Source organism: Anolis carolinensis, chromosome 6 (genome assembly GCF_035594765.1).
Source record: "Anolis carolinensis isolate JA03-04 chromosome 6, rAnoCar3.1.pri, whole genome shotgun sequence".
NCBI lineage: Eukaryota > Metazoa > Chordata > Lepidosauria > Squamata > Dactyloidae > Anolis > Anolis carolinensis.
This window is the reverse complement of record NC_085846.1, coordinates 50,923,306-50,938,829: the sequence shown is the minus strand read 5'-3', so window position 1 is coordinate 50,938,829 and position 15,524 is coordinate 50,923,306. Positions and strand designations below refer to the sequence as shown.

Here is a 15,524-nt window from a genome sequence, read left to right as displayed (position 1 = left end):
TGCATAAACCGCCTTTTCTGATGACATCCATGCCAACACTGACTACTCTCCTTTTTATAGTAGTATGCTAATTGGCAGGGTGTACGATACCATTTGTGCAATATTTTCCTCCTCATTTCTCATACTTTGGTATTCCTTTTCATCCCTATTGTCTCTACCACATTTCTCATCTCTTGTTCCGTGATTTGTAACTCCATTTCCCACATACTTTTCAAATCCCGTATTGTAAATCCATCAGCCTCTATTAGCATTGTATATATTTTGCTGGCCTGTGCCTTCTTTCCTTCCCCTTTTTCTCTTATTATCTTTTCGAAGGTGGTATCTTCTCTCTTAACCATATTGATATTTTCTTTTATTTTGCAATATGCACAGATTGCTCTTATCTGTAACCAATTTTCTTGTCCAAGCCATTGTTTAATTCTATTTTCCCTTACCGTTCCCTCTCTGTCATATAATTGTTCTACTCTCTCTATTCCCTTTTCCTTCAATATCTGGATATTTCTATTCATATTTGATTCCTTATCCTTATTAATTATCCATACTGTTGACATTTTGGGTTTTAAGCTACTTATTCTCCCTTGCTATTTCTTCCACACTTGCATTGTTCCTTTCATTGGTCCTGTTAATTTATCTATATTTCTCTTATCCCATTTTCTAAAGATTATTTCTTCATAATTAACTCCATTAATTTCCTCTTCAAATCTCACCCATTTTTTTTATTTGTCACATGTAATTCTATTGCTCTTTCGATTTGGAAGGCATTACTATATATCTCTAGGCATGGACAGCCCCATCCCCTTTCATTTCTTTTGCAATTTTCATTTGTTTTCCTTATTCTTGGTTTTCCCCCCCCCCTTCAACCCAATGATTTCGTTTCCTATCCCATTTCTTTAATTTTGCCATGGGAGGAATTCCTGGGAGAACCTGAAATAGATACATCTTTTTTGGAATTATCAATATTTTCAATGCCCTTATCCCAGACATCTGTCTCAAATTTTTATTCTTCCACCTACTCATTTGTTTTAACATTCTCTTCCATGCCATTCTGTAATTTCCATCTATTATTTTATCAAGTGTCTTATATATCCAAATTCCCAAATACTTCATCTTTTTAATGCCCAATTTTAATCCTGATTCCTTCCTTATCTCTAATTGTTCCCTCAGGGGCGTATTGATAAATAATAACTCTAATTTCTCCATATTAACTGATAGCCCTGATTCTTTTTTAAACTCCCTCAATATTATTTTCATTGATTTAATCATTTCCCTTGGTCTCTGTGTTAAAATTATTGCATCGTCCGCATACAAGTTCAATTTCAACTCCTCCTTCCTCACAATCTTATAACCTTCCCATGTTTTATCCATCCTTATTTTATATGCTAGGGGTTCTATTGCCAAAGCAAATAACATTGGAGATAACGGACACCCTAACATACCTAACTCGCACATGCTGCTGCATTCCATTACTTGCCTGTATTGCAAAACAAATGTTGACAAGCACTGTTGCTTTAAACACTTTAAATATTTTTTTAAAAAATTATTTATGCTTTTCAAAATACATTAAAAGTGGGGAAACAATTTGAGTGGATAGAAGAAAGAATGAAAGAAAGAAAGGAAAAAAAAATACCCACATCCATTCGGACGCTTCCAGATCCTCTGTACTGGGAGACATAGTTTCTTGTCTTCCGAACTTTTTATCAGCTAATGTTCGTTTACGTCCTTGAGCCAGTATATATGTGTATATATATTTAGGTGTGTTTCATAAGAGTTTATGCTTCTTCTTTTTTGCCAAGTATGAATCCAGGGAGCTCCAATCTGTCTTGGCGGATTACTCTGAGATATTGTCTGTGTTAATAGGTCCATATTTCTAATGTGTAATATCCTCAGAAGCCATTTTTCCAATGAAGGGATTTCTTTTGTCTTCCATAATTTTGCTAGACATATCCTAGCTGCCGTAACCATGTAATTAAAGGTCCATCTGGAAATCAGTAATTCCTAATAGGAAGTACTCCGGTTTCATATCAATTTTTTTTTGCAATATTTTTTCCATTTCTTTGTAGATTCCCTGCCAGAACTTTTTTATCTTCTTGCAACCCCACCACATGTGTATAAAGTCTCCCTTAAATATTAATTCAAAAGGATATATGCATTTTGCAAACAGAAACCTTTCTCTGGTTTGTGTATTCTGCAAGAGATAGGGATTTTTCTCATTATCAAAACAGTTCAGGTTGTAGTTTGCAGTAGTTTAGCTCTAACATTTGCAAAAGAAAAACAGAAAGGTATCAAACAGTATGGAAATACCTAATCAAGAGGAAAAAATTCCTATAAGTGTTAGAATGAGCTTTGAAATTGTGCGCTTTCAGAAAATTAAAAGAAAAAGCAAACAGGGTGAAAGAGGAAAGTTATGGCTTTGGAGCCAAAACTCCTCTCAATTTGATTGCTGGAAGTAAAATGACTAGCATTATGGCCTTGGGGAAATGAAGTACTAAACCGTTTTCCCTTCCAAAAAGAGAGGAGCAACTATTATGTGGGAAAATACCAGCACAGGTGGGCAAGTAAAGCCTATGGGGCCTCTTTCAGGTACCAGCAGCTGGCACCCATTGGCATGCTTAGGTGACCAACACACCTACGGGGCCTTCTTTGGCTACAAGAGAGGCCCCATTGCTTGCACCAACAGATGTGTGGATGAGTGGAGCCTCACCCATGCATGAGCCTGCTGGCCAGCACCACAACACCACCCTCGGCTGGTGGCAGTCAAGGAATCTTCTTAGCTCTCACGCCTTCACCCACCTAAGTGTCTGCCCCTTGGATCTACAGGGCCTGCTGTAAGAGGGAGGCATGCGGGTGACTATTATGAGATGGATCACAAAATCCCAAAACTGGGACCCCAAAAAGGTGGGGTAGGAGTCTTATGCTATGGTGACTATTATGCAGTGAGATAGTAGAAGTTCAAATCGGCAGCCCCAACATTCCTACAATGGCATCCCACAGTCCCCAAACTCATTACTGAATTGCTTTTGGATTTACCGCACAGCTCATCTGCTCACAGTTCAACCTGCAAAAGTAAAGGTTTAACTCTAATCCTTTCAAGGTTGTTTGGCTCTGGTGCCTTTCACTACTTCTGTGGCCTCACATGACTTCATACTGTTCTCACAAAGTTGCACAGTAACCTTTAAGTAAGAAGTAAAAAATGACAGGGGGCAGAACTGCTTTTAAAAAATAAATAAATATTTAGCTTTCAATATATAGTTTTTCTGCTTGATACTTGAGATTCTTTTAACTGATATGTAATTGTTGTTCTATTTTTTTTGTTTAGAATTGATTTTGTAAACTTCCTTGAAGAATTTGAATATTTGCTTGGAGTTAGCCAATAAATAAATCAAGCCATTGTTAATGCATATCAGCAAAATCATGAATTGTACAATGGGCCTTCTGTGTCTGTCGGAAATTGGTTTCGGGACTCCCGCAGATACAAAAAGGTGCAGATGCTTAGGTCTTGTATATAAAAGGACAAGAAGGGAGCTTAAGTAGCATCCGGTCACTTTCACCACCACTTCTAAGGCAGCTACTACTATGGCTATGCATGCAAGCCCCAGTCTCCCTGACAACCTATTTCCTCTCTTCCTTCCTTTTCTCTCCCCTAAAGAAGCCTTCAGTGACTTCTTTAGACTTAGCAGGGGAGAGCCACAGAACAGACTACTTAAATTATTTCTGTTGTTTTCAGTCGGCAGAGCCCAGAAATAAGGAGAATTCACTGTGTATCTCTGCAACACAATGGAATAACCAAGTACTGTATTCTGCTTTTAATGCTCTCCAGTTAGATTAACATTTCAGAGTTTTGGGAGACAGGAAATGCTTAACTGGAAAGTTGTATGTACAGTAGAGTCTCGCTTATCCAACCTTCGCGTATTCAACATTTTGGATTATCCAATGCAGTCTACCTCCCACCCAGATCCACAGCTGTTTCTCTAGGCAGCAACGCACAGCAGGCCAACACGCCAACAACAACACAAATGAAGCCACGCTCCCAAGCAAGTGGCAGATTTTTTGTAAAACATGATGTTTTGGTACTTAATTTGTAAAATCATGATGTAATTTGACATTTAATAGGCTTTTCCTTAGTCTCTCCTTATTATCCAATATTTTCGCTTATCCAACATTCTGCTGGCCCATTTATGTTGGATAAGAGATACTCTACTGTATTTAGTTACAGTAGAATTCATTTCCTGAAGGTATGCTTCATACTAGCTTGGACTGGAGGAATATGATCTATTTTTCCAGCCACATTAAGTTGAATTTTCTTAATTCAAGGTGTAGGTAGCATAAAATAGGACACTACAGTTTTCCAGTTTAGTTATAGAACTTTGAGGTAGGAGCATTCTAGTATTTGCATGCTGTTTCGGTGGACTTCTGCCAGCATGATAACAGGGAACAAGGACTGAATCTTCCTCCAGTTTTTTTCTCTAATCCTTATCTATGCTGATAAAAAGGATTCCTCTTATATGTAATCTGTGGGTATTTTCTGATCTCTATAGGAATTCCAATGTGTTACTGGCTGTAAATATGCCTCATGGCCACATAATTGTAGGGTGTAAAACTATACCCCTAACCTACAAAACACAAGGTGTGATGAACAATAAACACAAATGCAATAGATTTGTTGGAATTTTTTTGTCCCAATTCTTTTATCAGACAAATTTATAAATGAAAGGTATTTGAATTCTTGGAATGTTGTTTACTACCGTTCTGGTTACAAAATTGCATAATGCTTATCTTGTTGGACTAGTCCATGTGAATTGTGTATACTAAACAAGACCTACAAAGAAGTCTACTAGGATGAAGATTACCCCATATGCTCATCTATAAATCTCAACATTTTAGTGAACATAATCAACCCCAAAAGCCTAACAATGTGGGAACTATACCTTAATTTCCATATTCAAACAGAGCTGAGATGCCAGCTTGAAATAGTTTGTGGTAGCTCAATTATAATTTCACCTCCACACGTCAGTCATCCTTTTCACCATCTGCCATGTCAAAGACACAGTAATCTTTGTCATTCTAATGACAGCCTTCCCTTTTGTTGTCTTCATCACCACAATACTAATGGTCTATTTTCCAAGAAACATTATTAAGTCCAAAGTCATTTCAATGGCAATTTGACACCTGTCCATCTGGGTTTTTTTAAAAAAAAATCTGTGCCTATTAATTTACCATCTGTTTTCATAGGGCATATCAATTATTGAGAATATTTTATTAATTTGTAGTGCACACTAGGAAGGAGAGAATAATGGTGGGTTTGATGTGTAAACAACAAAGCCTACTTTAATTCAATCTTAAAACATGTTGATAAGAGCAGTGGTCTGGGTTACTGGTTTCTATACAAAACCATGATGTATGAATTTTCTCCAGACTAAGTCCAAATTGCAAATGTTCTTCAATACTGTATGGCTTTGAAAAGTTGTCATGCAGTCAGAAAAAAATCCTGAAATAATAATAATTGTTGTCGTTACTGTTGTTTATATTCCTTTTTTTCTCGCTTAAAAGAGACTCAATGCAGTGAACAATACTAAAAACAGTAGAGTGTGCAATTTAAAGATGAAATTATTTGTTGCCTTTGAGAAGAAAAAGTGGATCTACAATGACTCAGAGCCAATCCAGCATGGCATACAATTGCACACCCCCAGAATGGGCCAGGCAGACATTCCCCCAACTGTTGCAGAGGCAGAGAGGGAGTCTCAATTGCCCGATTCAGGAGACTATGGATGTGTAAAGACGGAGAGATTCAAACTGGGATATCAGCAAGAATATAACCCTTTTGTAAAACTATCATATTCTGGATCGAAATATTTTCCCTGACTACTGAACAGAGAAAATGTAGACATGTTCTATAGTGTCGGCGTGGAGGTCAGGGTGCGAGCCAGGTGGGTTTCTTCAAACTCCATCAATCATCTTCTCCAGCACCCTGATGAATTGGTTGCAATCGTCTGCCTCACCAATTCCTGTTCAATGTCAGACTCAAACACATCTGTAGTCTGAAGTCCAAACATTTATTTAATATCTATAAACATATTTACAAAGCATAGCAAAAGCCATCGCTCTGAGCTGGCATTCTTCTATAGCCTCTTCGCTCCGGCAAGCACCAGCTTAACACTCACAGAGATAAGAAAACACATTCCTCAGTCCGAAGGAAGTTCCGACCTCCGAAGCTGGAAACCATGCGTGATAGGTCATAGCAATCACAACAGGCTGTCAGTCAAAACTAGTCTGCTGTTAACTGTTTCATTGCTGAAACACACACTCTTGCCTAACAGCAGAAAACACTTGATTTACATTTCATACACATACAACCATAATCCAACATATAGTTCCCCAAAGGTTTTGTTTCATAAAGCAAATTATAGTTTATGAAAAGGACAGTTTTAATCAGAAAATATTAAAAAACCCCTTCTATTATCACAGTGACATTGATCCAAAATTGGGCTACTATTAATACTTTGCAAAGCTACAAAAGATCCCATACTTTGAGTCTGGCAAGATTTCTAGCATGGCTTTGGCTCATACAGTGAAAGGGATAAAGTAATCATATTACTGTCACAGAATTATAGACTCAACGAGTTGAAAGAGACCACACAGGCCATCCAGTCCAACCTCCTGCCATGCAGGAAAATACAACCAGCATTATCAACAAATGGCCATCAAGGCTATGCTTAGAAACCTCAATAGAAGAAGACTCCGCCATGCTCAAAGGCATTGCCAAACAGCCCTTACCATCAGGAAGCTCTTCCTAATGTTTAGGTGGAATCTTTTTCCTGCAATTTGAATTCATTGCTCTCTGTCCTAGTCTGCAGAGGAGCAGAAAACAAACTTGCCCCTTCCTCAATGTGACATCCTTTCAGATATTTAAAAATGCTATCCTAACACTTATCAGCCTTCTTTTCTCCTAGTGAAGCCATAGGGCTTGGCTTCCAAAACTTTGATCATTTTGATCACCCTTTATTGGACACTTGTTGATATCCTTCCTGAATTGTGCCATGTCTTATCTGCATGATTCATTGATATAACTCAGTCAGAGAAACTGGTTAATATCAGCAGAGTTTAATTATGTAATGACAATAAAACAGCAGGGCACACATGCAGGTGCATGAATAGAATAGATCACTGCTGTCATGATGCATTATTTTGGAAATGTATGATTTGATGCTGTGTATCAATTAAAATGATACCTAGGATTTGCCAGTGTGCTTACAACTTTAATTAGCAGCCAAACACAAGACAAAAAGGTTATAGAAGGAAAACCAAAGACAAAGCTGAACATCTGTGGAGAGTGAAAGAAGTCAGGAACATAGAATTAAGATCAAAGATGTCTTTTAATTTAATTTTAAAAGGAGGAAAGGAGAAATTCAGATGACTTCACAAGTAAATTACTGTAAGATGAATGAAGTGTTTAAAAAAGAGTTTGGCGATAAATAAAAGAATATACACTACATGAGGTACATTATATTATTTGTGGATATGCAAAAATTAAGTTTTGATTGGATGCGATTAATTTTATTGTGCAAATGGTAAGACAGAGTGACTTGAAAATATATTGCTATTTTCTATCTTTACACATGATAATTAAAGCTTTAATCATAAATATGCTGTTGAGACCAAATTTGGTGACATGAACAGCTGTATTTTGTCTAAGCTCTACAGCTTACTTTAAGTTTTTGTCCCTTATTTGTTTAAATTGCTCCAACCAGCTGCTCTTGGCTGAACTCCTGTAACTGCTGACTTTGTTCAATAAGCTTTGTTATACTTTTTTTCTTCTCAGGATATAATGAGACCACATTATTTGTTTTAATTATAGTTACTGTAAGCCGGTACCTTTATTGGGAGTCACCTTTAGCTTTTATGAACTATGAATTCTTTCAATTGAAAATATAAGTGCTTGTTTTATTTCTAGACAGAGAAACAAATGGAAATTGGGATGATCAACACTGTTTATTTTACTCTATTATGTTATATTTTACAACCTTTCCCAGTACTTATTCTTCCACTGGTCATTGGAGTTGAGTGTGGCACTCCGCCCATTCCAGGAGGCAATCTCGCCTCAGCTGAAGGAAAGTGCCAGTGGAGAGAGCAGCAGAATCCACCAACACCACTGCAGCAAGGCCGGCCGGTTGCCTGGTCCGCTGTGCAACGGCGACATGTTACTGCCAGCCAAAAAGGCATCCCGCCCCACTCCTGGAAAGAATCCTGCCCAAGCGAAAGGATCGCGGAGCAGGGCGTTCCCTCAGCCAGCCACTGTTGTCCGGCCTCCACTCCTCCGGCCCCTCCAGGAGGGAATACTGCCCCAGCAGAAGGATTGCAGGGCGGAGGGTTCCCTTGGCTGGACACAGTTGGCCGGCCTCCACTCCTCCAGCCCCCCCCCCAGGAGGGAATCCTGCCCCAGTGGAAGGATGGGGGGCAGTGGGTTTCCTTGGCCGGCCACAGTTGGCCAGCCTCCATTTTCACAGCCCCTCCATCCTGCCCCACCCTGCCCCACCCAAGAAGGCAATCCAAAAATAGTGCAACAACCAAACCGTGTTATGCTTTTTTGGAAGACACATCTCCTGTGGGAAAAGCTCAGAATAAAGCGGGACGGGGGGGTTCCCTTGTCCGGCCACAGTTGTCTGGCCTCCATTCCTACGGCCCCTCCAGGAGGCAATCCTGCCCAAGCAGAAGGATCGCGGGGCAGGGGAAGGAATCTTGCACCACTGTGGAGGACCTCTACTGCCAACCAAAAAGCATCCCACCCCACCACAGGAAGGAGTCTTGCCCACTGTGGAGGAGCTCTACCTAAACTAAGCCCTTCATTCATTACGGAATCAGGACCCAGCAGAAGGATCCAAGGGCGGGGGAAGAGGTAGAACCTCTTCTACCATAGACGCTGGTCCTTCAGCGTAGCCTTCAGTTTCCTGGTACTTCAGCACAACCTTCAGATAGCTGCTGGAGTGGTTTGGTTTCCTGTGCTGGGTCAGGATGCCTTTTTGGCTGGCGGTAACATGTCGGAGTTGCACCGTGGGATGGACAATATGGCTGTAGAGCAGCACAGCCTTCAGTTAGCTGTTCCTTCAGCACAGCCTTCAGTTACTGGTCCTTCCTCTAGGGTTGCTGCTTGTGTGGTTTGGTTTGGTTTTGTTTTGTTTTGGTTTGGGCGAAGCAGCAGTATTCTTCCGCTTGGGGAAGATTCCCTCCGAGGGTGGGGTGGGATGCCTTTTTGGCTGGCGGTAACATGTCGGAGTTGCATCGCGGGACAGACAATATGGCTGTAGAGCAGTGCGGCCTTCAGTTAGCTGTTCCTTGAGCAAACCCTACAGTTACTGGTCCTTCCTCTAGGGTTGCTGCTTTTGGGGTTTGGTTTTGTTTTGTTTTGTTTTGGGTGAAGCAGCAGTATTCTTTCGCTTAGGGAAGATTCCCTAAGTGGGGTGGGTGGGGTGGGGTGGGATGACTTTTTGGCTGGCGGTAACATGGCAGAGTTGCACCACGGGCCGGACATCACAAACCAGCATTAACCAGACAAACTGAATCCTATCAAGAATTTCTTGTCACTACCATTATTTCCATGCTCTGGTGTTCTGTCTGATGGGCATACTTCCAAACAAAAACTTTGCTAGGTCTTACTTTTGAGGGAGGCCTTATATTTATCAATTCAGCAAAACCTCTACTGGGTCTTATTTTCAGGGGCTGTCTTATTTTCGGGGAAACAGGGAAGGGTTGCTGTTGCTGGTGTGGTTTGGTTTTGGTTTGGTTTGGGTGTAGCTGCAGTATCCTGCCACTTGGGGAAGATTTCCTCCTGGGGTGGGGCAGGATATCTTTTTGATTGGCAGTAACATGTCAGCATTGCACTCAGGGGTTCACACTGCCCATGGAATGGGCTCCTTCCAGGATGCCTGCGGAGCACATTGCACATTGCGGCAGCACTGTGCCCACCAATTTCACTGAGTTTCGGCCACAAAAACAAAGTTTCCCAAGTAGAACATGGGCTTTCAAAGTAAAGACAACCCAATGAAACAGGAAATAAGACTTTCAAAGCAGGGACAGATTTCTGCAATTATTAAAAAATGTTTTCTTATTTAAGCTATGAAAATTCGCCAAAAATTAGACTATTCAAATCAACTCCATTTAATGCTAGCAAAATTCCACAAACATTTTCTTCAATTTTAAAATAAATTAGTAAAACAATTCATTTTGAAGGCAAAAGAGAAAGGACATTCATGTATTTATATAACGTTCCATTCCCAAAGCTTGGACAGCTAACTGTAAATTCCATTTTAAAAAGGAATAGTAATAAACTAAGAGATGGTGGCCAATATTCTCACTCACCTAAACCTCCCCAAAATTTGTCATTCTGGAGCAGAAATGCTTTGGTTGCTCCCAACCAGTGATGGGGGAAGAGTCCAGCCAGGTTGTAACTGATTTAGTCATCTGGATTGTGACCCTGACCTGTTCTGTTGCTTTCATCACCATGATGGGCAGTCAGGGAGCTCTGGGCTGTTGTTACTGACATCAGCAAAGGTACCCACATGACTAAGGTTAAGAACCAGTTGATCCTCCTCTCTTCTCCCTTATCACATGGGTACCTTTCTTGATGTCAGTGAAGGCACCAGCCAGCTGCTATTGCAGCGAATATGACACATTCCCAATCTATCCTTTTTTTTTGTGCTGCAAAATGCAAGAAAAAGGGGTTGGCATTACCAGCCCATGTGAATTGGAGACAAGTTCACTTTGCACTTGGTCTGCTGTCAACATTCAGACCGAAATGTGAAATTAACATATGTTCATAAATGCATATCAAAACTGTGTATTTAAATTTGTAGAGCAATTAACCTTTACTGCATATGCCCTATTGAGCTCAATTTAATGTGGTCTGAATAAACACAATGTTTCCGTTTCTAATATTACAGATTATTTCTAATAGCACCAAATACCAAGCAGTAATGTTCTAAAAATAAGGAGGTGATTTTTCTCATAGTAAGACTGAAATGTCAATATTTTATAACTATGAATGGGCATTTTAAAATAAAATATACAGAATTCTTCCTACTATTTGCACATTATTTTTAACTAGAATAATGCAAACCTTGAAATGTTTGCATTTTATTTGCATCTGAATATTAATCACCTCTTCTCTGCAACACAAAGCATTACTTAAAAGCTACAATTTCTGTCCTCATCAAATTGTATTGTATAATTGGATAACCCATTTCATTTCTAACTAAGGTACATATTTCTCTCACACACATGTTATCATGAATTCTGCAAATGTTATATGTCATGAATACTCCCCAGTTGGAAAGAAAATGATAAAATAACAGAATACCATTGTCTATTGTTCCCAGTTCGCAATGGTTACTTTATTGGCTCTGTTACATAGTCATCAGTGAATCAACTGCACAGAAGGGAAAGCATGTGGTACACTAAATACTTCCATGCATCTATTGAATTATGTGTAATGTTTATATGCCTCTACAATGTTGTTTTTTTTTCATTCATATCTCACAACTGCATTCCTTAAGAATTTAGAAACATGGGCATGTTAATCTGGAATATTAGTAAGCAAAGGGATTGTGAAGCACTTGAGAGACTGAGTGAATTGAGTTGCTGGTGCTCCGTGCACCTGACATTTGTGAAAACTCACTGTACCAATTTTATTTTCTCAGTTTCTAAGGTGCTACAAGATCCCTTTGCATACTGATCTTCTTAAGAATATAATACTTGTGAATCTTGATCTAATTTATTTACTTAAGAAGTGATTTTGCTTGTTTCAGCTATATATGAACTCTCTTGTGAAGCATATAAACACTTGGGCAAAGCAACAGGTTCCTACTGGATAGATCCAGATGGCAGTGGTGCATTGGGACCTCTGAAAGTTTACTGCGAAATGACAGGTGACTATACTTATAATGACACCTTTTTCCTTTGTCTTGCTCTTTTATTATATTTATGTCAAGAGACAATATAATGTTGTGAATAAAATACAGGGCCCAAACTGAAACGACCTGGATTCCAGTTTCTGCTCAACTGACAATCCTGAGGTGGTGACTCTTGAACTGATGACTCTCCCTCTGCTTAATCATTATCACATGGTTGTTGCGAGGGTTAAGGCAAGATATAGTCCATGTATGAAATTCTGAGCCTGGCAGAAAAACATTGTAAGAGCCATCCAAATATAGTAAAAATATTCACTAAATATAGCAGGGCTCCATATTCGTCAGCTCAGACCTAGACTGTGTGTATGTTTGGGGTAGATTTACCTTGAATTGACCCTGAATTTGATGCTACCACCTTGTAATTCTCTGGAATTTTGAACCTTAATTTTTCTTGTCCTTAACATGACTGTGCTCTTCACTAAACAAAGCCAAGGGATACTCCAGAGTTTGCAGGAAACATCAGAGTATCTCAGGCTTTGTGGATGTTTGAACAGCTGGATCAGATCCGTTTCAGCCCTATCCATTGTACACACACCATTACCCTTCCCCTATGCTGATCAGAAGAGAATGAGTCATCCCTGTATTGCTGCACTTTACGAGCCTCTGTTGAGGTCTGAATGGGGTGAGACCTACTGAGAAATCCCGTGGTACGTTCACCAAACATTGGAATGTTTAAACACTGTTTAAAACATTGTCAGAAAAAAAATCTTAGTTTGGGGGACTTGTTTATTTGAAGGTTTGTCCAATCCTGGTCTAATGTCAAAAATAGAGTCGTGAAAAAAGAGATAAGGGACTTAAATTTAGCCATCAACAGTGAGCACACCCCCATGGCAAGATATACTGCATTTCTATAAATAAAAAAATTATCTCCAAACAGGAATCTGAGTACATGTAGACTTTATATATAAAACTGTTTCCCCATTTGCCCGCTTTCTTAATCACATATAAGTGTTTTTGCCTTGCTATGCTAGGAGAAGTTACCATAACGTCTGCTAATATTTTTCTATCACTATGTACAAAGTATATGAAGGCATTTATAACTTTGAGATAGAGAACTGTTGGTGGTATATTTTGCCTACCTTGTATAATATACATATATAGCAGTGATTCCCAAAGTGGGCGCTTCCGCCCCCTAGTGGGCGCTGCAGCGATCCGGGGGGCGGTTATGGCACCTATTAGGAAATGAGGCGGGGCCAGGGGAGGGGTGGGGCCTCTTACCAAGTGCCGGAGACAGGGCTGAGCATCTGAGGTGCCTGTTAGGACACAGGGGCGGAGCTAGAGGAGTGGGCATGGCTTCTTCCCAAGAGCCTGAGACAGGGCTGAGAATCTATACCTTTCCTGAGGCACTTGTTGGGACACAGAGGGCGGAGCTAGGGAAGGGGGTGGGGCCGCCTTCCAACAGCCCAAGACAGGGCTGAGCCTCTATACCTCTTCTGAAAGGCCTTTTAGGACTAAAGGGCAGGGCTAGGGCTGGAGGCAGGGCCTCTTCCCAAGAGCGCGAGACAGGGCTGAGCCTCTATATACCTCCACTTAAGCGCTTGTTCGAACACGGGGACAGGGTATAGAGGTTCAGCCCTGTCAGGCACTTGGAAAGAGGCCCCACCCCCTCCTCTAGCCCCGCCCACTATGTCCTGGCAGGTGCCACAGGTCAGGGATAGAAGCTCAGCCCTGCCTCAGAGCTCATAACTCCGCCCATCCTAGTCCTGGCTGCCCATTTGTGGTCAAATGGAGAGCCTGCATTAAGATACCTTACCATAATGTTCTGATTTCCACTTATAATGAAACAGGCTGTTTTACATACTGTAGAATTGTTTAGCATTGGAAATATTTCACTGTATAATAAATGCATATAGAGATTGTATTAGCTGTTTATTTTTGCATTTTTTGTCAAGGTTCTAAAACTTCTTTTTGTCATTTCTGTATTACTTTTAAAGGATGTGCTTTTGTTTTGTGGTTTGTACTTATCACAGCATGGTTAGTGTAAGCTATTGCCTTTACACTGGTCTTGCCTGTATTACAGTCAGTTTCTTTATTCACTCTCTTTCCTCAGTGCTCTGTTGCTTTTAGGAAACAAAGATTTCAAAAAATGACCCCTGGACATGTCACATCAAGACCTGGTTGCTTCTTGCTAATGATGCTGTTTGTCAGTTTGACAGATAACATTGCTGAGAATCAAGCATTCAGTCGTATGAGGAGAGATATTTTTCAGGAAGATAATATCTGATGGTGGATGATTGTTTTTTTCTAGCTTGTGTATTATATTTCCTTTAGATATTCCTAGTTTTTGTAAATCTATACAATCTCAGAATGGGTTGATTTTAAGAGAAATGAAACATTCAAAATTAAGTTGAAATGACATATTGCACTCATTCATTAGCAAGATTCATAATAGTGATGAAAAGAGGAAAGTGTGTTTTGAAGGAGGAAAGAGGAAAGAGATTCATTGTTCTCCAACTCTTCAATCAGTCTTCAAAGATTGATTCTGGAGTATGATCATTCTTTACATTGCTGGAAATTTACCCAAAGAGAAGGGCAGGTTCACAATAATGCTACTGTCCCCATGAAAAATGAAAAATGACCTAATGAAGGTCAGAAGAATATCACACCCATTATGAAGTCGAGATCAAAGATTTGGGAGTCTCTCCTAGCGAAGGAGACCCACACTAGACCCAGCAAGGAGGGTTGCACAACACCTGGCGAGCTCAGGAGAAGGAAATGAAAGTTTTCCCTATTTCAAATAAAAAAGCCTCACCCAGGTTAGAAGCAGAGATTACCAAAGTGTTTATTCTGTCCAGCTGGAGCAGGATGACGGCAGCAATATGATGCAAGAAAAACCGGAACCATTACAGAGAAAAGGGCACTTTTTATACTTTTACAATTTTGAATTTCCCGTCTCCCGCCTGCCAGCTGATTGGCCAGGGGAGTCCCTGACATCTGGGGGTTCGCGCACCTTATCCAATGAGAGCGTGAGCCCCGCTTGTGACGTTTCCTCCTCCTCAGTCAGTGATGAAAGTGGAGGTGCGGCATCAGGAGAAACAAAGGGCAAACATATGGAAATGACAGGATTAAGTGTAACACTTATGATGAGCCTTTGTCAAGGGGCCTAGCAATAGCCTTCGGCCTTCAAACCGGACTTGGCTTATGAGTCTATTGATTGATTCAGCGAGTTCTTATGAATGGGAGTCTAGCCCCTGCTGATCATTGTGAAAGCAGGAACCTTGATGAGATTATATGTGATTCAGAGTCCCAGGAAAAACTGGGTTTTTTGCAGGAGATTGAGTCTTTTATGATGAATGTTTTAAATGTCCAAAAGAGTTCTTTCCTGGATAGCCTGACATCCATGTCCTCCGAGATCCAGAGAAGAAACCTATTGTCCTTTTCTGCAGAGAGTGATTACTGATAATCCATGTTCATAATCCATTGGCCTTAGGCATCTGGGTGGTGCCCAGTGGGGGGTGATATGCTGGCCAGAGTTCATGCCAAGATTACAACTGCCTCGTTAGGAGCCTCCAGTGGTGTAGAGGATTTTTTTTTAAAATACTTTTTATTAAACTTTTATGTGTTACA

The 15,524-nt window shown here is 40.3% G+C and overlaps 1 protein-coding gene across 2 annotated transcripts in view; it reads left to right on the top strand.

Moving 5' to 3' along the window:
- The window catches only part of cntnap2 (contactin associated protein 2), a 924,912-nt gene that overhangs the window by 764,780 nt on the left and 144,608 nt on the right, over nt 1-15,524 (top strand). For both annotated transcript variants that reach the window (XM_008112904.3, XM_008112906.3), the window contains one exon: nt 11,796-11,915. In XM_008112904.3, the coding sequence (XP_008111111.1) occupies nt 11,796-11,915 (120 nt within the window). The remainder of the gene's footprint in view (nt 1-11,795; nt 11,916-15,524) is intronic.